At 39.9% G+C, this 24,523-nt stretch overlaps 1 protein-coding gene across 46 annotated transcripts in view; it reads left to right on the plus strand.

The window, feature by feature from the left end:
- IMMT (inner membrane mitochondrial protein) overlaps positions 1-24,523 on the plus strand; it is a 51,884-nt gene that overhangs the window by 4,910 nt on the left and 22,451 nt on the right. For 10 of the 46 annotated variants that reach the window (XR_010149351.1, XM_063789668.1, XM_001137190.6 and 7 more), the window contains exons 2-7: positions 9,497-9,570; positions 11,250-11,439; positions 17,117-17,228; positions 19,578-19,682; positions 20,046-20,141; positions 24,259-24,395. Coding sequence is in view for 18 of the 46 variants with exons in the window: in XM_001137190.6 (XP_001137190.2) it covers positions 9,497-9,570; positions 11,250-11,439; positions 17,117-17,228; positions 19,578-19,682; positions 20,046-20,141; positions 24,259-24,395 (714 nt within the window). In the remaining 28 variants the exon portion in view is untranslated. Of the gene's footprint in view, positions 1-9,496; positions 9,571-11,249; positions 11,440-17,116; positions 17,229-19,544; positions 19,683-20,045; positions 20,150-24,258; positions 24,396-24,523 lie in introns of those variants that run through there. The other 36 variants (XR_010149349.1, XM_001136875.6, XM_054678570.2 and 33 more) reach the window with 15 other exon arrangements.

A 24,523-nucleotide genomic window follows, 5' to 3' on the forward strand; every position in this document is an offset into this window, starting at 1 on the left:
TGACTGGGACTGCAGGCATGTGCCACCATGCCCAGCTAATATTTTGTATTTTTAGTAGAGACAGGGTTTCACCATATTAGCCGGGATGGTCTCGATCTCCTGACGTCGTGATCTGCCCGCCTTGGGCTCCCAAAGTGCTGGGATTACAGGCTTAAGCCACTGCACCTGGCACAGTATCTGCCTTATTCTTTATGTTTGGGCTTATCATCCTTGCATTCCTTAGATGTGGGTATTCAGTAAATGTGCTTTAGAACTCTGGTCCCTCTGTTTTTGTTTTCTTCTTTTATTCCTCAGACCTAACACCATCTTTCTTCTCTTAGTCCCAATACTGCATCACCAGGCCCAGCCTTTTTGAAGTGGTCATTGAGTTTGGAGGACATGGGCTTTCCGCCTAGCCTAGCCTTCTCTCAAACTACAAACCTGGAAGTGGTCATTTACATATGGAGTAGTCTTTCCTGCTTATAACTTGAAAGAAGAAGAAGAAACATTATTATTCTTGAGGATCAACCGCTCCAGCTTACTTAAGACCAAGTTTGATAACCCAGCTAGTTTAGGATTGAACTTGTGGGTGGACATGAGCTATCATCTTCTAGAATTCCTTCTTTCTGTTAGGATTATGAAACATTATGTTACTCAGTGATAGAGATAGGCAGCCAACCACACGTGCTAGAAAGTAGTTTAGTAGATCATGCGGCCAGGTGTTTGCTTCTACCCATGCTAGAATCCTCTTCATTGTTCCTTTTTTCATATCTCTAGACCAGTAGCCTTCAAACCATTTTGAAATACATCTTACGCCGTAACTTACTACACCGAAGTGATAACATATAAAATATATTCACATATGTGCAGGGAAAACTAAAGTGTCAAGTTCCTGCTTTTGTCATACTGATAAGTATCTGCCATTTCTATAACTAAAGAGCACATGTTCTCCTAGAATAGAATATGTTTATACTGAAATGTAATGCTGCTTCAATGTAAAATTGTAATGTAAAATGTAAAATTTCAATGTAAAAACTTACTGGATTTTTTTGTGGGATATACTTTTTAACCTTAATGCATGATTCTTATAAACTATTTTAAATTAACAGTAGAAAAAGTTAATTTGTTGTATATCAATCTATATTTCAAATGTAGAACTGCCCATTAACTTATGGGTGCCTTTTTCGTTTGTGTGGGAGGAGTCCTTATGTATGACAAGATCCACAAAAACGTTATCAGTTGACAGCAACCAGCAGTCTGTGGAGGAAACCTGGAACCTCTAGTTAGAGTTCACATGAGGCAGCTCATACTACAGGCTCCATGTCCAGGTTGTCATGCTACATTGTGGTTTCTTTATGTCTTCACTTTAGTTTGGTAGAGCTAAGGAACAGATGGTCTGTGTAACAGCATTAATCATGGGGCGGAACACTTGAGGTCAGGAGTTCAAGACCAGCCTGGCCAATATGGTGAAACCCCGTCTCTACTAAAAATACAAAAATTAGCCGGGTGTGGTGGCAGGTGCCTGTAATCCCAGCTGCCCGGGAGGCTGAGGCAGGAGAATCTCTTAAACCCGGGAGATGGAGGTTGTAGTGAGCCGAGATCGCACCATTGCACTCCAGCCTGGGTGTCACAGCGAGACTCTATCTCAAAAAAAAAAAGAACATTACATGGGAATTGTATGTTTCCTCTTTTTTTTAATATCACGTTTCTGCGGGTTAGAAGCAGCAAGGCTAACCTTATAACATATGTCTAGACAGACTGCTTTGAAACAGTGTTGTCCTTTCTATGTCATAGGTCCTTATTAATAAAAAGGAATTCCAGGACAAAAAAGTAGCCAATATTTTGTGTGTTAATGTAGGATATTTAGTTTATGTTAATAGTTTAGTACTTAAGAGAGCTCTGGAGACGGACCTTATGTTTGGCAATGGTTTCTTAACTATAATACCAAAAGCACAAGCAACAAACGAAACTAAAGATAAATTGGACTTCATTAAAATTTTAAATTTTTGTGCATCAGAGGGATACTTGAGAGTAAAAAGGATGAAAGTATTCTAATGGATACTAGATATTTTGGATACTAGACCCTCATCATATCTGATGAGGTGTTTCTTTTTAGGTAAGGAACTCCTGCAACTCAGTAACAAAAAAGACTACCCAAATAAAAATACAGGCAAAGGGTCCAGGCTCTGTGGCTCATGCCTGTCATCCCAGCACTTTGGGAAGCTGAGGCAGGCAGAACGCTTGAGCGCAGGAGTTCAAGACTAGCCTGGACAACATGGTGAAACTCTGTCTCTACAAAAAATACAAACATTAGCTGGGTGTGGTGGCATGCACCTGTAGTGTTAGCTACTCGGGAGGCTGAGAGGTGGGAGGATTGCTTGAGCCTGTGAGGTCGAGGCTGCAGTGAACCATGATGGTGCCACAGCACTCCAGTCTCGGTGACAGAGTGAGACGCTGTCTCCACATATATACATATATGTATTTGTGTGCGTGTGTGTGTGCACGTGTGTGCGTGTATGTGTATGCATGAGCAAAGGACTTGAATAGCCATTCATCCAAAGCAGATATACAGATGGCTAAGAAGCACATGGAAAGATGCTCAACATCCTTTGACACTAGGGAAATGCAAATTAAAACCGTGAGATACTCAGTTCACAACCACTAAGATGGTTATAATAAAAATGGAAAATAACAAATTAGCCGGGCATGATGGTACACACCTGTAATCCCAGCTACTTGGGAGGCTGAGGCAGGAGAATCACTTGAACCCGGGAGGCGAAGGTTGCAGGGAGCCGAGATTGCGCCATTGCACTCCAGCCTGGGCGACAAGAGCAAAACTCCATCTCAAAACAAAAATGGAAAATAACAAATGTTGGTGAGGGTATAGAGAAATTGGAACCCTCATACATTGCTAGTGGGAATGTAAAATGGTACAGCTGCTGTGAAAAAATAGTTTAGTGGTGTCTCAGTAACTTTTTTTTTTTTTTTTGGAGACAGAGTTTCACTCTTGTTGCCCAGGCTGGAGTGCAGTGGCGCGATCTCGGCTCACCGCAACCTCTACCTCCTGGGTTCAAGGGATTCTCCTGCTTCAGCCTCCCGAGTAGCTGGGATTACAGGCATGCGCCACCACGCCCAGCTAATTTTGTATTTTTACTAGAGACGCGGGGCTTCTGCGTGTTGGTCAGGCTGGTCTCGAATTCCCAACCTCAGGTGATCTGCCTGCCTCAGCCTCCCAAAGTGCTGGGATTACAGGCGTGAGCGACTGAGCCTTGCTGTGTCTCAGTAATTTAAACATAGAATTACCATATGACCTTGAAGTTCCCTGCCCAAAGAATAAAAAACAGGTGTTCAAACAAAAACTTTTAGATGAATATTCATAGCAACATTATTCACAATTCACAGCCAAAAGGTGAGGCAACCCAAATGTCCATTAACTGATGACTGGTTAAACAAAATATGGTATATTTACGTGATAAAATATTAGATTCAGCCATAAAAAGAATGAAGTACAAGCTACATATGTGATACATGTTACAATGTGAATGAATCGTGAAAACATTATACTAAGTGAAAGAAGCTGGACAAAAAGATGTACATTGTGTGATTCCATTTATACAAAATATCTCAAATAGGCAGATTCATAGAAACAGAAAGTACATGGTGGTTGCCAGGGGCCAGAGAGAGAGGAAAATGGGGGATGACTGCTTAATGGATATAGGATTTCCTTTTAGGGTGATGAAAATGTTCTAAGATTAGATAGTGGTGATGGTTGTTGTACAACATCGTGGATGTACTAAATACCGTGGAATTGTACATTTTTAAATGGTTAGAATGGTGAATTTTATGTTAAGGGAATTTTGTCACATAGAGGAAAAAAAAAAATACCTGCCACCAGGTATTTGCAGATGGCCTGAAGTATAGAGGCAGAGCTAGATACACACATACACACCCTAAACTTGCAGAGGCTTCCATTGGCCCAAGATAGGAAAATTTGAGCAAAAAGACAGTAATTGCAAATGGTTGAAATCCATCAAAAGTGTTTAAATCCATGAATTTAAAAAGATCTGTTCTTATGAGTTACAGCTGCATAACAGGCCACCTTGAGCTTGGGGTAAAATAACAGTATTTATTGCCTTACTCAGTTCTGGAAAATTTTTGCTCAGAGACCCTCATGAAGTTGCAGTCAGATAGTTACTAGGTCTACAGTCATCCCCAAGTCTTCTTTACTCTCATGTGTGGCAGTAAATACTGGCTGCAGCTGACACCTCAGCAGGGACTGTTGGCTGGATCACCCATCGGTGGCATCTTTAAGTGTCTGGACTTCCATACACTTTGGTGGCTGGGTTCCAAGGGCAAGTGTGACAAGAGGCAGAGCCAGGTAGAAGCTGTATCCTTTTTATGTCTTAGTCTCAGGAGTTACAGAGCATCACTTTCACTGCCTTCTATTAGTGAATTAGTAACAAAGGCCTGCCCTTGTTTAAGGGAAGTGTACATAAAACTTACTATTGTTGGGAGAGGGGCACGTTTCTGGAACAGCATGTGGTATAGGAAGTATTGTTGCAGTCAATTTTGGATATTATCCTCAGCCTTCTGGAACCAACTGACATCCCTCCCACATGCACATCCCTCCCACTCACAACCTTCTCCAAGACTCTGCAGAGTCTAATGCCATCAAAGCATCAGCATTAGGAACAAGATCTTGTCATCTGAATCAGATCCTACTATGGATAAGACATCTTGAATGTGGTCCCTAGGGTATAGCTTCTTAAACACTTTTTTTGGTGATCTAAAGCCCTGTAAACTAAAGAGACAAATTATCTGCTCCCCATACATTCAGCATATGGTGGTATGACAGACACAGGATAATCACTCTAGACACTCCTATTCAAAAAGGCAGAAACTAAGAGGCACACAGCAGTCACCATTCCATAACAAGTGTAAAATTCAGCTGGCCCTATGTTTCTAATTCCTTGATGAGAGCTCAGTCCTACTGCTTGGGAATGATTCTCCTCAGCTCTTGGTTCTACCCTTTGGGCTCCTGGTTTTACACTTGAATTATTCTTCCGTTTCCAGAATATGTTGTCTGTTGCAGCTGAATTGTTTCACAGCCTACTTCCTGTCTGTAGAAGTTTAAGAGTCTAGAAGCTTCTTTTCATTTTGTCCTCTTTTTCACTTTAAATATAAGCCAGCATGTTTTTTATTGACACAATTCTCAACAAGTTTGTGGGTTTCCTGTGAATCTTAATGGGATTTTCTTCATTAGATGCATGATACACATCTTATCAAGATAAGCCCTTCTCCATTTTGGGCTTCCTGTGAGGCTGCTGTAGGTAACACCTTTAATGTTCTGAGTAACCTTATTGATTCAATAGAATCTGGGAAACACATCCTTATGATTCTTAGAGGGCCTTTTCCTCAAGGTAAAAAGACTCTCTGAGGGGCACCTCCTTAGATCTTTTTGAGATCTCAAAGTATCTTTTGGTCACACACTAGATTTGATCTTTGGCTTGAAGCCCTTCTCTATTTGAGAATCTATTTGAAAACAATAAGCAGTTTTATTTTTGAACCCACCAAATCCTGACTCTTTTATATTTCCTTTAAATTTTGCTTGAAAGCGAAACAGGTTTTTGTTTTGTTTTTTAATGCTTATCTCTGTCCTTATCATACTCAGCTAAAAGAAACCAGTTAGCGCTTGTGATGAACACTATACTTGGAACTCTTTTTTTTTTTTTTTTAAGACAGAGTCTGGCTCTGTCACCCAGGCTGGCGCGATCTCGGCTCACTGCAAGCTCTGCCTCCCGGGTTCATGCTGCCTCAGCCTCCCGAGTAGCTGGGACTACAGGCGCACACTGCCACGCCCGGCTAATTTTCTGTATTTTTAGTAGAGACAGGGTTTCACCATGTTCAGCACGATGGTCTCAATCTCCTGACCTTGTGATCCGCCCGCTTCGGCCTCCCAAAGTGCTGGGATTACAGGCGTAAGCCACCGCGCCCGGCCTACTTGGAACTCTTTAGCCAAGTACGTCAGTTCATTAGGTGTAGCTATAGCTATACTTAATTTTCTATTTTCCATGTCTGTCATTACAGATGACAGTTTTGATAAACTTCTGTCACTACATAACAAGAATATCTTTTCCTCCAGGTTCCAAAATTTTTTTTTTTTTGCTTTTCTTTAAGCCCTCACCAACAGGCTCTGGAAGGCCATTAGGCTTCTGCTCACAGTCTCTTCAAGGTTCTTCAGCTTCTGCCGCCCCCAACACCAGTCCCAAAGTCATGACCTCGTGTTTATGTTTTGTTGCAGTAGCACCCCTCTTCTAGGTATAAACATATGTTTGGTTATCTGTAGCTGTGTAACAGACCACCCTAAACTTAGTGGTATTAAATAGCAGTGTAATTATAATTATTATCTTATATTAACAATAATAAACGTATTAATATATAAATTATGTAAATAAAAATTACTCAGTGCTTTGAGAGGCCAAGGTAGGAGGATTGCTTGAGGCCATGAGTTCAAAACTAGCTTGGGTAACATAGCAGACCTGGCTCTATAAAAAACAAGAACAAAAATATTAGCTGGGTATGGTGGGCATGTGCCTGTAGTCCCAGCTACTCAGGGGGCTGAGGCTGGAGGATCACTTGAGCCCAGGAGTTAGAGGTTACAGTGAGCTATGATCATACCACTGCATTCCACAACCTTGGCAACACAGCAAGACTCAGTCTCTTAAAAAAAAAATTATTTATATGCTTGAAACACTCTATTTCTGTATTTTCACCCCTCAGATTGTCAATGATGAAAAAAAAAATGATACAATACAGTGTGTTGGAGAAAATGTGGGAAAACATACTTTCATATTACTAGAGGGCAGTTTGGCTAATTTGGCAGTATTAATCAACGTGGCGAATTTTACTTTTAAGAATAGACCCAAAATTGTGTATACAGTGTTACTCAGGTAGCATTATTTATTTTAACAAAAATTTAGAAAAAACCTCAGTATCCCTCAATAGGGGCTGGTTAACAATTAAACATTAAGTAACAATGGAATACCAAATCATGAAATCCCTTGGGAAGCTTTTCACGTACTGATATACAGTGATTTAAAATATATATCCTTGAACTTTAATAGAGAACTGCGTGTATATTATGGTATCATTTGTGTAAAGGTGGGGAAAGTCAGGAGAATATGCACATTTGAATAAATATACATAAAATGTCTCTGGATAAATAAGAAACTGACAGTGTCAGTTGCCTATGGCAAGCATGGGGTGGCTGGGGAAAGAAGTATGAGGAAGATTTTACTGTATGCATATTTAAACTTTTAAAATTATTATTTAAAACCTCAGATTTTAAATTTATTTAGTATTAGGAGCTTTTAACTTATAGTCAAAACACATTCTGTCAAAGGGAGGATGGAGAGTCAAGATAAAAGAAAATAGAAGGTAGATAAACATTTAAAAATACTGATGCTGGGCGTGGTTGTTCATGCCTGTAATTCCAACACTTTGGGAGGCCGTGGCAGGAGAATAGGTTGAGACCAGGAGTTCGAGACCAGCCTGGTCAACATAGCAAGACCTGGTCTCTACAAACAACAAAAAAAATTATTTAAAGAAAAACTGATGTGACTTTGGGTAGTCTGAAACTCTAGTATTAAATTTGTCCCTGATTTCCTGGAGTCAGTTATCCATTGTGCTTGCTGCTTGATACTCCAGTTAGCTAATTATCCACTGTTGACAGTGCCTTAACTTTTTACCTGAATACCTATTTATACCTAGACAGATAAAAAATGCAACCTTAAATATAATACAACTTCAGTGGCCTCTTAATATTTTCTCCCTAAGTCACAAAAATGGAATTGTTGACATATAAAAATAGATGCACTTCTGTTTACAATTTCATACTACTTTACAGAATAGAAGGAAAACACCCTTTCATATTAAAAATGGTTCAAAAACGTTGGGAATTCTACAGGGTAGGTAATAATTGAAATACTGGGTTTTTTTTGTTTGATATTTTTTGTTTTTGTTTTGTTTTTTTTTTTAAGGGGAGTGGAGGGGACAGGGTCTCATTCTATTGCCCAGGCTGGAGTGGAGTGACACAGTCTTGGCTCATTGCAACCTCCACCTCCGGGGCTCAAATGATTCTCATGCCTCAGCCTCCCAAGTATCTGGGACTATAGGCACATGCCACCAAACCCGGCTAATTTTTGTATTTGTAGTAGAGATGGAGTTTTGCCATGTTGCCAAGGCTGGTTCTGACGTCCTGGGCTCAAGCAATCCCCGCCTGCGCCGCACACCCTCGCCAGCCTCCCAAAGTGCTGGGATTACAGGCATGAGCCACCATGTCAATAATTAAAATACTTTTTAATACCAGTTGTATCTGCTTTACATATTTTAAAACATCTGATTTGTTTTTTTGTTTTTCAAAATGTATGACTGCATTAGTTAGCTGTTTACCTCTAGGCTTTGGCCAGTAGAGTGTAAATTATAACTAGAGTAATTTCATGTGTCCTATGATCATGTGATAGATTTTCCTAAAACTATAGATACTTTTAAAAGGAAGTTTGTGTTATTCTGTTATTCGTTAAATACAATTTCATTAAAGAATCTCGAAAAAGCATTTTTCCTCTTGTTGCAGTTTGATTTTTCCTAGTATTTTTAAAAAAGATACTTTTATGGATTTGATAAGTGTAAATTTTCAAATTAATAGGTATGAATGGTTTAAAGTTTATGAAAACCTTCCCCAATAGTATTTAGATGCTTGTTCATTTGCTTAATTTAGGGGATCCACATATTATTAAGAAATATTTAGGTGTATTTTACTCTTATTAAAACCAATCACAAGCCATATAGCCCTGATCATTTGTTTTTATGTAAGGATAGACTAGTTATATGGGGACAGGTGTACTTGAGCATTTACAACATTAATTAAAATGTTTTTCTTAAAATGGTTGGCTTTTAGACTAACAATATGCTAAGATAAACCAAAAATCAGCTTTTAAATGAATGCCTCTAGGAGTTGACCAGCTGCATAGTTAGCTTAGAGATGAGAAACCTGGTTTTCTGGATCAGTTAGCTGAGGTTAGATCTGTCCCTTGAGTGTGTATCCTGTAATGCCATGTTTTTAGCTAGACTTTGTGGGTGATTTTTCAGATGTCTAAACTAAGCTTATAAAGTAAAAATAGATTTTTTTTTTTGCCAATTAAGAAAACATATAGCAAATACCAATTGTATTCAAGAAATAATTAACATACTTAAGACTTATTTAAAGGTGCTAATTGATCAAAGTCTGATAATTTTTTTTTAATATTAAAAGTAATTTTATGTGAGCCTTGGGGTATAAGAAGCATCACTGCTTTTAGGAATCTATAAATATGGTTCATGATAAATTGACTTCTGCAAAAAAGTAATTTTTTGTTTAATGAAGACATTTTTAATAAAAGTATTATTTCTGTATTACCAACCCTAAAAGCTTACCAGTTTCCTTTAACTGTATTGGTTGTGATGTGTTTTCCTTCTTTAGAGTTGTCTCTGTGGGAAGTTTGTCCTCCGTCCATTGCGACCATGCCGCAGATACTCTACTTCAGGCAGCTCTGGGTATGTATTATGTCTCCCTATAACCAGGCTTTTCACCGTGTGCTGCTTAGGGAGTGTGTGTTTTCCTTGAATATGGGAATAGCTGTCTAAACCTTTTTTTAAAAAGGGGTACATACACCGAAGCTTTGCTGTAACATTGTTGGGGTACCTTCTGGAGCATTGTTTGTAGGTAAAAATTTGTTAATAATGCACCTTTTGGCTCTTTGGTAGTTGGATGGCATCTGAGGCAGAGCCCTCCTTGTATGTGCGATCTTCCATTCTATGGCAAATAGATTTATATCCAGCACTCAGCATGTTGTAACTTAAATAAGTGTTAAATTTATTTGGCATTTTATTAGCTTTTCATATTGTGACTTAAGCAAGTGTTAAATTTATTTGGCATTTTATTATCTATTTTTTTTTCTTTTTTTTAAAGACAGAGTCTCGCTCTGTTGCCCAGGCTGGAGTGCAGTGGCTGGATCTTGGCTCACTGCAACCTCCACCTCCCAGGTTCAAGCGATTTTTCTGCCTCAGCCTCCCCTGTGGCTGGGACTACAGGTGCACGTCACCATGCCCAACTAATTTTTGTATTTTTAGTAGAGACGGGGTTTCACCATGTTGGCCAGGCTGGTTTTGAACTCCTGACCTCAGGTGATCCGTCCGCCTCGGCCTCTCGAAGTGCTGGCATTACAGATGTGGGCCACCATGCCTGGCTGGTATTTTATTATCTTTTGTAAAGAGTTTATTGAGTTTAGGCCGGGCGTGGTGGCTCACACTTGTAATCCAAGCACTTTGGGAGGCCGAGGAGGGCGGATCACCTGAGGTCAGGAGTTTGAGACCAGCCTGGCCAACTTGGTGAAACCCCGTCTCTACTAAAAATAAAAAAATTAGCCGGGCGTAGTGGCGCATGCCTGTAATCCCAGCTACTCGGGAGGCTGAGGCAGGAGAATCACTTGAACCCTGGAGGTGGAGGTTGCAGTGAGCCAAGATCGTGCCATCGCACTCCAGCCTGAGGGACAAGAGCAAGACTTTGTCTCAAGAAAAAATAAAAAAAAAGAGTTTATTGTGTTTATAGAAATGTTTGATTGAGGAAGAGGAGCCTTGAAAGTGATAGTTCTTGTTTGGGTTCAGAGAGAATCTCATGATTGTGAACATGTTGAGTTAAAGGGTGGATTTCTAGATATTGTATTTAAAAAAAATTTTTAGTTATTCATACTTTTATTTATTTATTTATTTATTTTTTTGAGACAAGGTCTCGTTCTGTTGCTCCAGGCTGGAGTGCAATGGCATGATCACGGCTCACAGCAGCCTTCATCTCCCAGTCTTAAGCATTCCTCCTACCTCGGCCTCCTGAGTAGCTGGGGCACGTGCTACTACACCTGGCTAATTTTTTTTGGCAGGGGGTGGTGGGTAGAGATGGGGCCTTACTATGGTGCCTAGGGTGGTTTTGAACTCCTGGGCTCAAGCAACCCTTCCACCTAGGCCTCCTAAAATGAATAAATACTATTTTTGGTGGCAACATGTTATAAACAAATCAGGAAAAGGTGATGTGCAGATATGGTGGTAAACTTGGCTGCTATGATCTGAATTAGTGGTAGATAAGTAGAGGCTAGAGGTCTTCGAGATGGTTACATTGGTATAGGAAAATAGGTGTAGGAGAGCCAAGAAATATAAATGTATTTCCTGTTTCTTTCACTTAGGTTGACTACTGGCAAAATTGCTGGAGCTGGCCTTTTGTTTGTTGGTGGAGGTATTGGTGGCACTATCCTATATGCCAAATGGGATTCCCATTTCCGGGAAAGTGTAGAGAAAACCATACCTTACTCAGACAAACTCTTCGAGATGGTTCTTGGTCCTGCAGCTTATAATGTTCCATTGCCAAAGAAATCGGTAAGAGTTTTAAACAATATTTCAGTTTATCCAATGAAATACTTTAAAAGCAAGTTGTTTTCATGTTGAAAATACAGTTGTCTTTTGGTATTCTTGAAGGAGAGGTTCAGGACCTCCCGTGGATACAAAAATCCCATGGATGCTCAAGTCTCAGATATAAAATGTTACAGTGTTTGCATATAACCTATGTATACCCTCCCATATACTTTAAATCATCTCTAGATTAGATGTAATATCTAATACATTGTAAATGCCGTCTAAATTTTCATTATACTGTGTTATTTAGGGAATGATGACAAGAAAGAAAAGTCTGTCCATGTTTAGTACAGATGCAGTTTTTTTTTGTTTGTTTTTGTTTTGAGACAGAGTTTCACCCTTGTTAACCAGGCTGGAGTATAGTGGTATGATCTCGGCTCACCGCAACCTCCGCCTCCGGGTTCAAGCGATTCTCCTGCTTCAGCCTCCCGAGTAGCTGGGATTACAGGCAACTGCCACCATGCCCGGCTAATTGTTTGTATTTTTAGTAGAGATGGGGTTCACCATGTTGGCCAGACTGGTCTCAAACTCCTGACCTCAGGTGATCTGCCCGCCTCAGCCTCCCAAAGTGTTGGGATTACAGGCATGAGCCACCATGCCTGGCCTCAGGTGCAATTTTTTAAAAAATATACTTTTTCAATCTGTGGTTGGTTGAATCTATGGATGTAGAACCTACAGATATGGAGAGCCAGTTGTGTTTTGTATGTATGCAGTGCAACTTGCCAGATGTATGTATGTTAGTTTTCTTTTTTTTTTTCCAAGACGGAGTCTTGCTGTGTTGCCCAGGCTGGAGCACAGTGATGTGATCTTGGCTCACTGCAACTTCCGCCTCCTGGGTTCAAGCGATTCCCCTGCCTCAGCCTTCCAAGTAGCTGGGATTATAGGCGGGCGCCACCACACCCGGCTAATTTTTTGTATTTTTAGTAGGGACGGGGTTTTACCATGTTGTCCAGGCTGGTCTTGAACTCCTGACCTGTGGTCCACCTGCCTCGGCCCCCCAAAGTGCTGGGATTACAGGTGTGAGATACCATGCCTGGCCAGTTCTTTTTTTTCTTTTTTTTTTTTTTTGAGATGGAGTCTTGCTGTGTCATGCAGGCTGGAGTGCAGTGGCCTGATGTCAGCTCACTGCAAGTTCCGCCTCCCGGGTTCACGCCATTCTCCTGCCTCAGCCTCCTGAGTAGCTGGGCCTACAGGCGCTCACCACCACGCCTGGCTAATTTTTTGTATTTTTTTTAGTAGAGACGGGGTTTCACTGTGTTAGCCAGGATGATCTCGATCTCCTGACCTCGTGATCCACCTGCCTCTGCCTCCCAGAGTGCTGGGATTACAGGCTTGAGCCACCGCTCCTGGCCGCCAGTTTCCTTTAAATTGAACTAATAGTAGCTGGTACAGATGGATAATTATTCTTTTGGAGTCCCATAAGTGCTCTCAGTACATATCACATAGAAAATAACTGTGCTGCACACAAGGGTAAATGGAGGAGATACTTGGGCAGAGGTAACCATGGTTTCCCTATGGACTGAGGGGGACATCTATATATTATCCCATACTGTTGCAGCTATCAAGCTCTTACTTAGAACACTATAAAAACAAGTGCAGAATGGTCATGACATAAAACCACATATTATGGTTAGTAATGGTTCCTTTTAGACCATAACACAAAGTCACAGAATTTTCATCTAGATGCTGATTAGTTGACAGGATATCTTGTACTATTCCTGTAACTTTGTGTGTATTCCTTTTTTTCTCACCAGCCTTAAAATTTTTTTCTTTTTTTTTTCTTTTGAGACAGAGCCTCGCTCTGTCGCCCAGGCTGGACTGCAGTGGCGCGATCTCGGATCACTGCAACTTCTGCCTCCTGGGTTCTGGCAATTCTGCTTCAGCCTCCCAAGTAGCTGGGACTACAGGCGTGCACCACCATGCCTAGCTAATTTTTGCATTTTTTAGTAGAGATGGGGTTTCACCATGTTGGCCAGGCTGGTCTTAAACTCCTGACCTCAGGTGATCCGCCCACCTCAGCCTCCCAAAGTGCTGGGATTACAGGCGTGAGCCACTGCGCCCAGCCTAAAAAAATTTTTAAACTCTAATCTTAAATGTTTCTTCATTCACACACAGCTTCTTGTAAAAAAAAAAAAGTCTGTAAAAGAGCATGGATTTTTGGCTCTTTGGTATTGGGCATTTCTTTACGCTAGGAGGCTGGACATAGCTGATCAGTTTATTCTTAGAAACTGGGTGGACTTACTGTCCAGTATCTAACATGATCTAGAGACCCATCCTATAGCAAAAGTTAACGTTTGGAAAAATAAATGTCATCTAACTTCCTCCCTGTAACCCACCCCAACCATACTTTTTCACAATGTTTTTGACTAGTCTTCTACATCATTTATTCTTCCCTATGGACTTTAAAATGTCCTTATTGGCTGAGGGAGATAATTTTGCAGCTTCATAAGTCAAGGAGCAGAACTCTGTGGATTTATTCTAAAATCTTGAATCTATTTTAAGCTGCATGACCCAGGAGAAATAGCTGGAAGCTGTTCTAGGAGCATGGAGTAAGGTTGAAAAATTCAGAGCAGTGTTCTTTTCTCAGTTGATGTGACTTCAGATTTCATTCTTTGTAGATGAATCCTTTATCTCTCCAAATAGCCTTGGCCTCTCCTCACTCCACTTTAGCTACCTTGGAGAACATTTCTACTTAATAACTCAGCATGTTTGTACTAAACCACCTCCACACTTACACTGCTCCTTATTTGCTTTTTTGTATTAAAGATAGTACCAAGTTGTCAGGTGTAGCTAGACCAGAATTCGTAGATTCTTCACAGGTTGCCCATATTTTGTTAGCTATCCTATCTTGTTTAATCTTCTTGCATTACCACTATCCGTACCCCTATTCTGACCTTTATCACTTCATATCCAAATTGTCTTCTGAACTAGGCCTGTTGCTCTCCATGTGCACACAATCTTTCCCATCTTCCTCCCAGTCTCTACCCACCTAGATCTCTCCTCCTAACAGAATCTGGGTCATCCTTATATTAATACCAGAGAATCTTCTAAAAGAAGTGCTATGATATTTTCATGGTAACACCTATTAATGTACTTCCAGATATTTTGTATTGTTTAAAAGATGGAAGACCACAGGATGTAAAAACTAGAGAAATCTTTCTTACCTTCTGAATAAGTATGAAGCCAGGAGTGCTTAAATGTCAGCCTAGGAACTGGCCATTGGGCTCCTTTATTTCTGTAGTTTGTGGTCTTTGCTAGCTTTTAAGTTGACATTCAATACCCTTGGCAATCTGGCACTTGTTTACCTTTGCAGCCTTATCTCTGGGTCCTGCACATAAGCCCTTAGCTGTACACCAGTTGCCCTTCATTACAAATATGTCTTTGCTTTCCATTTATTCATTTATTCAACCAATGTTAATCAAGTGATTATTATGCTGCAGGCACTGTTCCAAGGGCCATGCTTAAAGATAGAACTCATCTAAGATCCCTTCCATTTGTACAGCTTTTTTTCAGGATGGTCTCCTACCCAGAATGACTTCCTTTCCTTCGCTTATTAATGTTCTCTTCAAGGGCTGCATCCTTCACTGTATAGATCTAAGTTAATTTTCTCACCTCTGAATTACAATAGCAGTTAGTGTTTCTATTTTTTTTTTTTTTTTTTTACCATTTACTCAAGCACTCTCTACTGTTAAACATCGTGTCAACTTGTTGCTGTGCATTTTATTTCATAGTAACCTTTTTAGTGGCAACATGATTTGTTATAACATTGTCTCTATATTTACTGTCCATGCATAAAATCTTTTTGATGGACATGGAATAACACCTGCCTAAATGGTTACAACTGTTACATTCCTGGATAGAACTTCATATCATAAAAATGTCATTTCTCTCAAATATATATGTATGTCATTAAAGATAGTACCAAGATAGTACCAAATATATATTAAGATAGTACCAAATTACATTAAGATAGTACCAAATTAAGATAGTACCAAATATATATGACATACATATATATATTTGAGAGAAATGTATATGTATATATTAGAGAGAAATGATGTTTTTATGGTGTGTCTATATACACAAATCTAGTAAGAATTTGAATGAATTTTTCTAGATGGTGAGGAACCAGATAATACAGTTTTAACATTTATATGGAGGAATTAATGATGTACAAGACTACTCAAGAACATTTTGAAAAAGGGATGAGGAGGGGTGCTTTTCTAGATAGACTTTTTTATACTGCTACTTTAATAAAATAAGGTTGGGACACAGGAAAAGAAATTAGAGGAATAGAACAACTGAATTTGGAAATAGATCACACACAAACTTTAATTATGAGAATGTGAATCACTAGAACCTTAAGTGAAAGTGATCTGTTAACATCTGTTAAAAATATACAACCCCTTTGACCCAACAATTCCTCTTCTGAAAACTATCCCATAGATATTACACTACGGTGCTTTTCATTTAAATGGACAGGGATGGATGTTCATTGCTTTGTTTGTAGCAGCAAAGCAAAACAAAATAGGAAACAATTTGAATGACTATAGAGGAGAAGTTGACCAAATTATGGGAAATCGTTATATGAGGATATTATGCAACTAAACAGAATTTCTTGACCTGAAAGAGAATGTCCATGATATAGTGTTAAATGAAAAAAAGAGCAAGTTACAAGGTAATTTGTATAATATAACCCTATTTTGGTTTGTTTAAGGAAGTGAAACATTGTTTATGTGTATATACGAGAGCTTTTGCTCAGGAGTAGAAGGATAGATTCCAGGCTATTAGCAGTGGCTACCTAAGAGAGTGGAAAGGGAAAGGAGCAGTGAAGAGGCAAGTTAAAGCCACTGATATATCTTGTTATTATTTTGCTTGTTACAGTAAACAGTCTTCATCATTCAAAAATAATATTTTAATGAAAATGGAAATAATTCTGGTTTCTGGTAGTGACTAAGTTCAGAACCACCCTGTTGTGTTTAAGTAGTCATGTTAGGGATATCTGAGTCCTACTGCGAAGTTAGGGCAAAAAGTGGAATAACATAAATGGAAATAAAAATAAAAGTAATTTTCTCTGGCACATATCTGGCAGCCCTCTTAAATGAATAGTGTCTTAAACTTAGAGCAGGCAATAATTGGGAAAGAGGAAGGCAAGCCTTGCTTACAAGTTGATCATATATCTTACTGTGCAATTGCATGAATCCTGGAGATCAAAGAAACAAAATTCATTTGTATTTTCACTCAGAGCCTTTAATAATCATTTGCTTCTAACTGAATGTATACAGAAGACATCATAATTTGATTTAGAAAGGAAATGATAATAGTCTTCTTAATACTGTGTAAGTACAAGCAATGGTGTTTAATGAGAAGATCATATGTCATGGACTTTATTGGTCACACTAATAGAAACCTTTGTTACTATTAAAATATGGGCTGGTCATTGGGAATGAAATTTTTGAACTGCACTTTTCTAGTAATGGTGGTTTCTCTCAACTATGTTTAATAAAATACATATGTTACAAAGTGTTGATAACTTTATGTTAAAAGCCTGAAAGACTTGGCATTTGAAATACTGCAAATCACTGTACCTTTTTAAAAAACAGAAGTGTATCTGAAATGTTATATGTTTTTTATTTCCAAGATTCAGTCGGGTCCACTAAAAATCTCTAGTGTATCAGAAGTAATGAAAGAATCTAAACAGCCTGCCTCACAACTCCAAAAACAAAAGGGAGATACTCCAGCTTCAGCAACAGGTACTTATGTTTTGAACCATCTTTTTAAAATTATAGGTAAATCTCTTCACCAATTCTTTTTTTTTTTTTTTTGAGATGGAGTTTCGCTCTTGTTGCCTAGGCTGGAGTGCAGTGGCACAATCTCGGCTCACCGCAGCCTCCACCTCCCAGGTTCAAGCGATTCTCCTGCCTCAGACTCCTGAGTAACTGGGATTACAGGCATGTGCCAGCACGCCCAGCTAATTTTCTATTTTTAGTAGAGGCGGAGTTTCTCCATGTTGGTCAGGCTGGTCTCAAACTCCCGCTCTCAGGTGATCTGCCTGCCTCGGCCTCCCAAAGTGCTGGGATTACAGGCGTGAGCCACCATGCCCGGCCTCTTCACCAATTCTTTATCCTCTCTTCTTTCTTAGTGATGAAAGTGTCTTGCTCTAGTCCCTGCAGATATTTTTTGACTTCAGAAACTACCAGTCACCCCACCCTAATTTACAGCACTTGCCTGTTGAACTCTAACCTGTTCAGTATACATTTGAACTTCTTATGTTTCTCCTTTGTTGTGTCTGTCCTTGATTAAATCACCTGACTTTCTTTAATTCAGCAGAAATTTACTGTCTTTTCTGTGCTAGACATTCTTGTAAGTACTGGGGAAACAGCCATGAACAAAAATAGTTAAAAAAAATTTTCAGCTAATATTTCTTGATTGGGTGAGGAGAGGGAATAAACAAGTAAAACGTATAGGATGTCAGACATTGTGGGAGGGAATACTGCAGTTTTAAATGGAATGTGTAAGAATACCTTACCTGGAAGGGGTTATCTGAGCAAAGATTAGAAAGAGATAAGGGGGGTAAGTCGTGTAAAAGGGTGGTGGGGAAAAGCATCCCAGGCAGCAGGATTAGCTGGTGTAGAGGCTTGATATATTCAAGCAAAGGGCAAATAAGGCTAGAGTGAATTGAGTAAGGGGAGAACAGGAGCAAATGAGGTCAGAGAGGGAGCAAAAAGTTTATTGTGGCAGTCCTTGGAAGCCATTGTAAGAATTTTATTTTAGGCCAGGTGCATGGGCTCATGCCTGTAATCCCGCACTTTGGGAAACCAAGGCGGGAGGATCACCTAAGCCCAGGAGTTTGAAAGTAGCCTGGGCAACTTAGCAAGATCCTGTTTCTATAAAAAATTAAAAATTAGCTGGGGATGGCGGTGCATGCCTGCAGTCCCAGCACTCGGGAGGGAGGACCACTTGAGCCCAGGAGGTTGAGGCTGCAGTGAGCTATGATTGCACCCCTACACTCCAGCCTGGGTGACAGGGCAAGACTCTGTCTCAAACAAAAAAAACATTGTTTCATATGCTGGGTGGGATGGGAAGAGAATGCTGAGCCAGGGGATTGATAATTGACTGTTACTTTAAAACCAAGGCCGGGCACAGTGGCTCACACCTGTAATCCCAGCACTTTGGGAGGCCGAGGAGGGAGGATCACTTGAGCCTAGCAGTTTGAGACCAGCCTGGGCAAGAGAGGGGAGACCTTGTCTCTACAAAAAAATTTAAAAATTAGCCAGGTGTGGTGGTATACACGTATAGTCCCAGCTATGTGCCAGAGGCTGAGGTGGGAGTATTGCTTGTTCCTGGGAGGTCGAGGTTGCAGTGAGACATGATAGTGCCACTATTCTCCAGCCTGGGCAACAGAGTGAGACCTTGTCTCAAAAAAAAAAAAAAAATACTACACACACAAAAAATTGATTGAGTGATTGATAGAGATGGGATCTTGCTGTGTTGGCCAGGTTGGTCTTGGCCTCCCAAAGTGTGCAAAAAAAAAAAAAAATATATATATATATATATATATATGTATGTATTTTAACTCAGTTCTGTTCTTGATCACTGTGACCTTTCATCTTTTTGTTTAAAACTGTAATCTTTTTCCTGCTCACACGTCTTCTACCACTCTTCAAAGCAATTAAAAAACATTCTTTGTTTAGTTGCTTTCTTTTGTCTGTCTTCATCATTAACAGGCTTTTTCCTTTGTTACTCTTTTTCCATGTGTAAATGTCCCCTTCTTGTGTGTTAATATTATTATTATAAGCCTTGCCTGGAATAATGATGGTTAAAATGCAGGTGGATGCAGACAAGACTTCTTTCTTTTGTTCTCTCCCAACCATTGTCCATTTTGTGTGAGTTTATATATGCAGTGGACAGTGCCCCTGTTTGTGTGTTATTCAAACATGTGGCAGTACAAATATTTGTGTCTTTAAGGAGTCAGATGTGAAGTGGGTGGTGATGGTGGTAGTAAATTTCTGTGTGTTTCTCTGTTAACCCAGGAAAGTATAAATACCATGAGTAACATATATTTATAGCACCTACAGAAGCGGCTCAAATTATTTCTGCAGCAGGTGATACCCTGTCGGTCCCAGCCCCTGCAGTTCAGCCTGAGGAATCTTTAAAAACTGATCACCCTGAAATTGGTGAAGGAAAACCCACACCTGCGCTTTCAGGTAATTTAATTATTTCTATTTGTTCTTTTATACATGATACACTCATCAGAACTATTTAATGCCTAGGCAACACATAGACACTAAGTATACATTTACACTAGGTTTAGGTCTTCAGAGTTTCTTAGGAAATTTTTAAAATTTAAATGTCCGAATGTATCTTTTTAAACAAGAAGATTAAAGCCTGATTCCTATTTCTTCATTTTGGAATCATTAAGAGTAATGATATAGTTTTAGAATTCTTAACACAAAAATGCCCTGCATTGATATAACTGGCCAGTACAAACGATGCTTTTTTTATATCCCTGTTAGCTATTAAAATTCTATGCTGAAATTTGATTTCCTCTTATTTACTTTTGCTGCAAGAAGAAGCATCCTCATCTTCTATAAGGGAGCGACCACCTGAAGAAGTTGCAGCTCGCCTTGCACAACAGGAAAAACAAGAACAAGTTAAAATTGAGTGTATGTAAACCAGACAGCTTCTTAAGGATTTTGGGTCATCTCCCAGTTGCTCTCTTCTTAAACTATCAGCACAAGTTTGTCATCTATCAGCTAGTTGTGGTTTCTTTTGTTGCTGCGGTTGTTTTTTAGTGGCATTGCTTTATTCATCACCTTCATTTCATCTAAACTTCTTTTACCTAAGTGACAAAGGCTATTTTTAGTGTATAGTTGGTGAAAACTCCAAATAATACTAAAGATTATGTTAGCGCTAAAGATTCTTTATACTCTGGGAAACAGAAATTGATTATTTATGTTTTAGCAGCTTGCCTAAAAGTCCTTTATTTATTTTTTTGAGATAGGCTCTTTTCTGTCACCCAGACTGGAGTGCGGTGGCACTGTCATGGCTCACTGCAGCCTCAACCTCCCAGGCCAAAGCCATCCTCCCACCTCAGCCTCCTCTGTAGCTGGGACTACAGGCGTGTACCACCATACCCAGCTAATTTTTAAAAAATTTTTTATAGACACAGGCATCTCACTATGTTGCCTAGACTGGTCTCGTACTCCTGGGCTCAAGTGATCCTCCCACCTTGAACTCCCAAAGTGCTGGGATTACAGGCCTGAGCCCTTGTACCCAGCCCTAAGAGTCTTTTATTAATAATTGTTAATTTATACTTGTAAATAATTGTTTATTAATAATTGTAAATTTATTTGTTGGAGTCAGAATGGTTTACACTGCCTTATCATCTAGCCTCTGGACTCTCTAGTAGTGCTTTTATCTGACACTGGTGGGGCATGGAATGTTCTACACATCGCTGGTTTCCAGCTAACCAGCATATTCCTTTTTAAGTTTCAGTTTTATGGTTTTTTTTGTTTGTTTGTTTTTAAGAGATGGGCTCTTACTGTGTTGGTCAGGGTAGTGTTGGACTCTTGGCCTCAAGAAATCCTCCCACCTTGGCCTCCCAAAGTGCTGGGATTACAGGCATGAGCTACCACACCTGGCCAAGTTTTTTTTATCATTATTATTATTTTTGCTGTCCTCGGTAGGTCAGGATTCTTAAATTTTTCGATGGTTTAAAAAAGATAATAGATATTTATCAATTTATTTTTCTGTCTTAAAGCACATGTAACATAATTTTTTGTACTGTGCTATAATATGTTGATGTCTCTGGAGGTCGTGGGATGTAGCTTTTTGCTGGACAGAGAGTTCAGTACTCATGGCAGCTGTTTATAGTTTTTTGATCTCCTCGTCATTTGTTTTGCTCCTGTTTCCCTTGTAATGTGCTGGTTCTGCCCTACCCTGAGGAACCAAGTTTCTTAGAATAGCATAGGTGTCATTCTGTGCCTAAGGCATTAGTTTTGCTACTTGGATTTGGATTTTCGTTTTTGATTTTTTGTATTCTTCTGATTGTGTTACAAATATTTGTGAATATTTAATAAATGACTTCTAACTAAGTGAAATATTTCATTTTTCCTACTTCTTTTTTCTTTTAGTCCTGTTTTTTCTTCACTTTTCACTTTTCTCTCTTTATCACTTGGGCACCTTGAAATTAAGTTATAAATGTAAGATGGAGATGTCTGCTGTTCCAGCTGTTCTTTTCCTTCCCTGGTTCCTCTCATCTTTCATTTTGGGCAAAGTGAAAATTTTCAGAATTTTATCTGTCACCTCTTAATTCCCCCTCAAACTTGACTTTAAAAATGTACACATGTGCGTTTGCATGTGAAATATTTATCAAGGATCAAAGGACAGTGACTAAACCTCTGAAGAGGGCTGGAAGCAGCAGGTGCCTCCCAGCAGCCCACTTTCTGTGGCCTCCATAAAGTGGTTCACAACTGCCTGTAGTTGATGTCCACTGTTCACTCACGCATGTCATGGGATCCAAATACCACGGTTTCTCTCCCTTGCCCCTTTCTCTTGTTGTATCCCCTGCTCTCGTTTCACTTCTATCACTTCTGTCAATTTCTTTTTATTTTCTCCTTATTAGTTTTATCTTTCTTGCAGAGGTACCATTTGTAGTTCATCAGATTCCATTTGTTCATTGCTAGTTTATGCTTCTTTTGCTCAAAATCATCTTTTTTTCTCGCTTGTCAAATACATTTTTTATTTTTTGTCATGTGATATCATTTATTTAATTAATTTGTTTTGAGACAGAGTCTCACTCTGTCACCTAGGCTGGAGTGCAGTGGTGCAATATCGGCTCACTACAACCTCCAACTCCCAGGTTCAAGCGATTTTCCTGCCTCAGCCTCCTGAGTAGCTGGGACTATAGGCACCCACCACCATGTCTGGATAATTTTTGTATTTTTAGTAGAGACGGGGTTTCACAATGTTGGCCAGCCTGGTCTCGAACTCCTGACCTCAGGTGATACGCCTGCCTCGGCCTCCCAAAGTGCTGGGATTACAGGCGTGAGCCACTGCGCTGGCCCATTTATTATTAAATTAGTATTCTTACTAGCCGCCTTTCTTCAAATGACCATTTATTTTTGCATTTTAGTAAATTATCTAAAATTGTCATTTGCTTTACTTTTTGGTATTCCCGAAACAGCATATAGAAATGTGATCTTAATAGGTGGAAGCCTCTTGAACATTGGTGTCTGCTATTTCTTGAGTCCTTTTGTGGAAGAACACTGTCCATTTCAAGTTGCCTTTGGGTTTTGTTTTGTATTTTTTGACCTGTTTTCTTATTTGTCTTTTTCTTTCTCTTGTCTGTTTTCTTGTATCTTGTCAACATAAGTGTTTTGCTATGAGTATTCCTTCTTGCTAAGGGGATGAAATGGGCACCTCTTTTTCCCTGTTATGATTGTTGTTTAAAATGAAGAAAGCTGATGGATTTGTTGAGTTTATAGCCACAATATGTAAAAGGGGCTATAGTGTCCTAAACCTTGTTTCTCCCATTTGAAATACATTACCCTTCTTTAAATAATTTTGAAAAAAAAAAAAAACACTTTTTATTTTGAAAAAGTTTAGATATACAGAAAAGAAAAAGTAGGCTGGGCACGGTGGCTCACGCCTGTAATCCCAGCACTTTGAGAGGCTGAGGTGGGTGGATCACGAGGTCAGGAGATCGAGACCATCCTGGCTAACATGGTGAAACCCTGTCTCTACTAAAAATACAAAAAAATTAGCTGAGTGTAGTGGCAGGCACCTGTAGTCCCAGCTACTCAGGAGGCTGAGGCAGGAGAATCGCCTGAACCCAGGAGGCGGAGGTTGCAGTGAACTGAGACGGTGCCACTGCACTCCAGCCTGGGCGGTAGAGTGGGACTCCGTCTCCAAAAAAACAAAAAAACAAAAAAACAAAAAAAAACAAAAAACCAGGCACGCTGGCTCACGCCTGTAATCCCAACACTTTGAGAGGCTGAGGTGGGTGGATCACGAGGTCAGGAGATCGAGACCATCCTGGCTAACACGGTGAAACCCTGTCTCTACTAAAAATACAAAAAAATTAGCTGGGCGTGGTGGTAGGCACCTGTAGTCCCAGCTACTCGGGAGGCTGAGGTAGGAGAATGGCGTGAACCCGGGAGGCGGAGCTTGCAGTGAGCCGAGATCGCGCCACTACACTCCAGCCTGGGCGACAGTGCGAGACTCTGTCTCAAAAAAAAAAAAAAAAAGTGTAATAAAGCTTCATAGATTTATCATCCAGACTAAATTATCAGTATTTTACCATGTTTTCTTTTTTTTTTTTGAGAGAGTCTCGCTCTGTCGCCCAGGCTAGAGTGCAGTGGCGTGATCTCGGCTCACTGCAAGCTCCACCTCCCAGGTTCAAGCGATTCTCCTGCCTCAGCCTCCCAAGTAGCTGGAACTACAGGCACCCGCCACCATGCCTGGCTAATTTTTGTATTTTTAGTAGAGACGGGGTTTCACCACATTGGTCAGGTTGGTCTCAAACTCCTGACCTTGTGATCTGCCCGCCTCGGCCTCCCAAAGTGCTGGGATTACAGGCGTGAGCCACTGTGCCCGGCCTTTACCATACTTTTAAGTGAAACTTTGATTCCCTAAATTTGAGTCTTATGTATTTTGTTCCTTTTTAAATTTTTTGGGAAATGCAATGAAAGACTAAATAGGAGAACAGCAAAAGTTTAAAGTCATTTATGGGGGTAGGGACTTGTTTTTTAACTGTTCATTTTTTTTTTTTTTTTTAAGCTCTAGCCAAGAGCTTAGAAGATGCTCTGAGGCAAACTGCAAGTGTCACTCTGCAGGCTATTGCAGCTCAGAATGCTGCGGTCCAGGCTGTCAATGCACACTCCAACATATTGAAAGCCGCCATGGACAATTCTGAGGTGAGCCCAATGAATGATTAGAAGTGTTTTGGCTGTCATGACTTGGAGGACAAAAAGAAAAATCGAGGGTGGAGAGAAGTGTAATATTTAACAGACTGCTTTCTTCCGTATGATATCGGCTTTTTCTC

Source organism: Pan troglodytes, chromosome 12 (genome assembly GCF_028858775.2).
Source record: "Pan troglodytes isolate AG18354 chromosome 12, NHGRI_mPanTro3-v2.0_pri, whole genome shotgun sequence".
Classification (NCBI taxonomy): Eukaryota; Metazoa; Chordata; class Mammalia; order Primates; family Hominidae; genus Pan; species Pan troglodytes.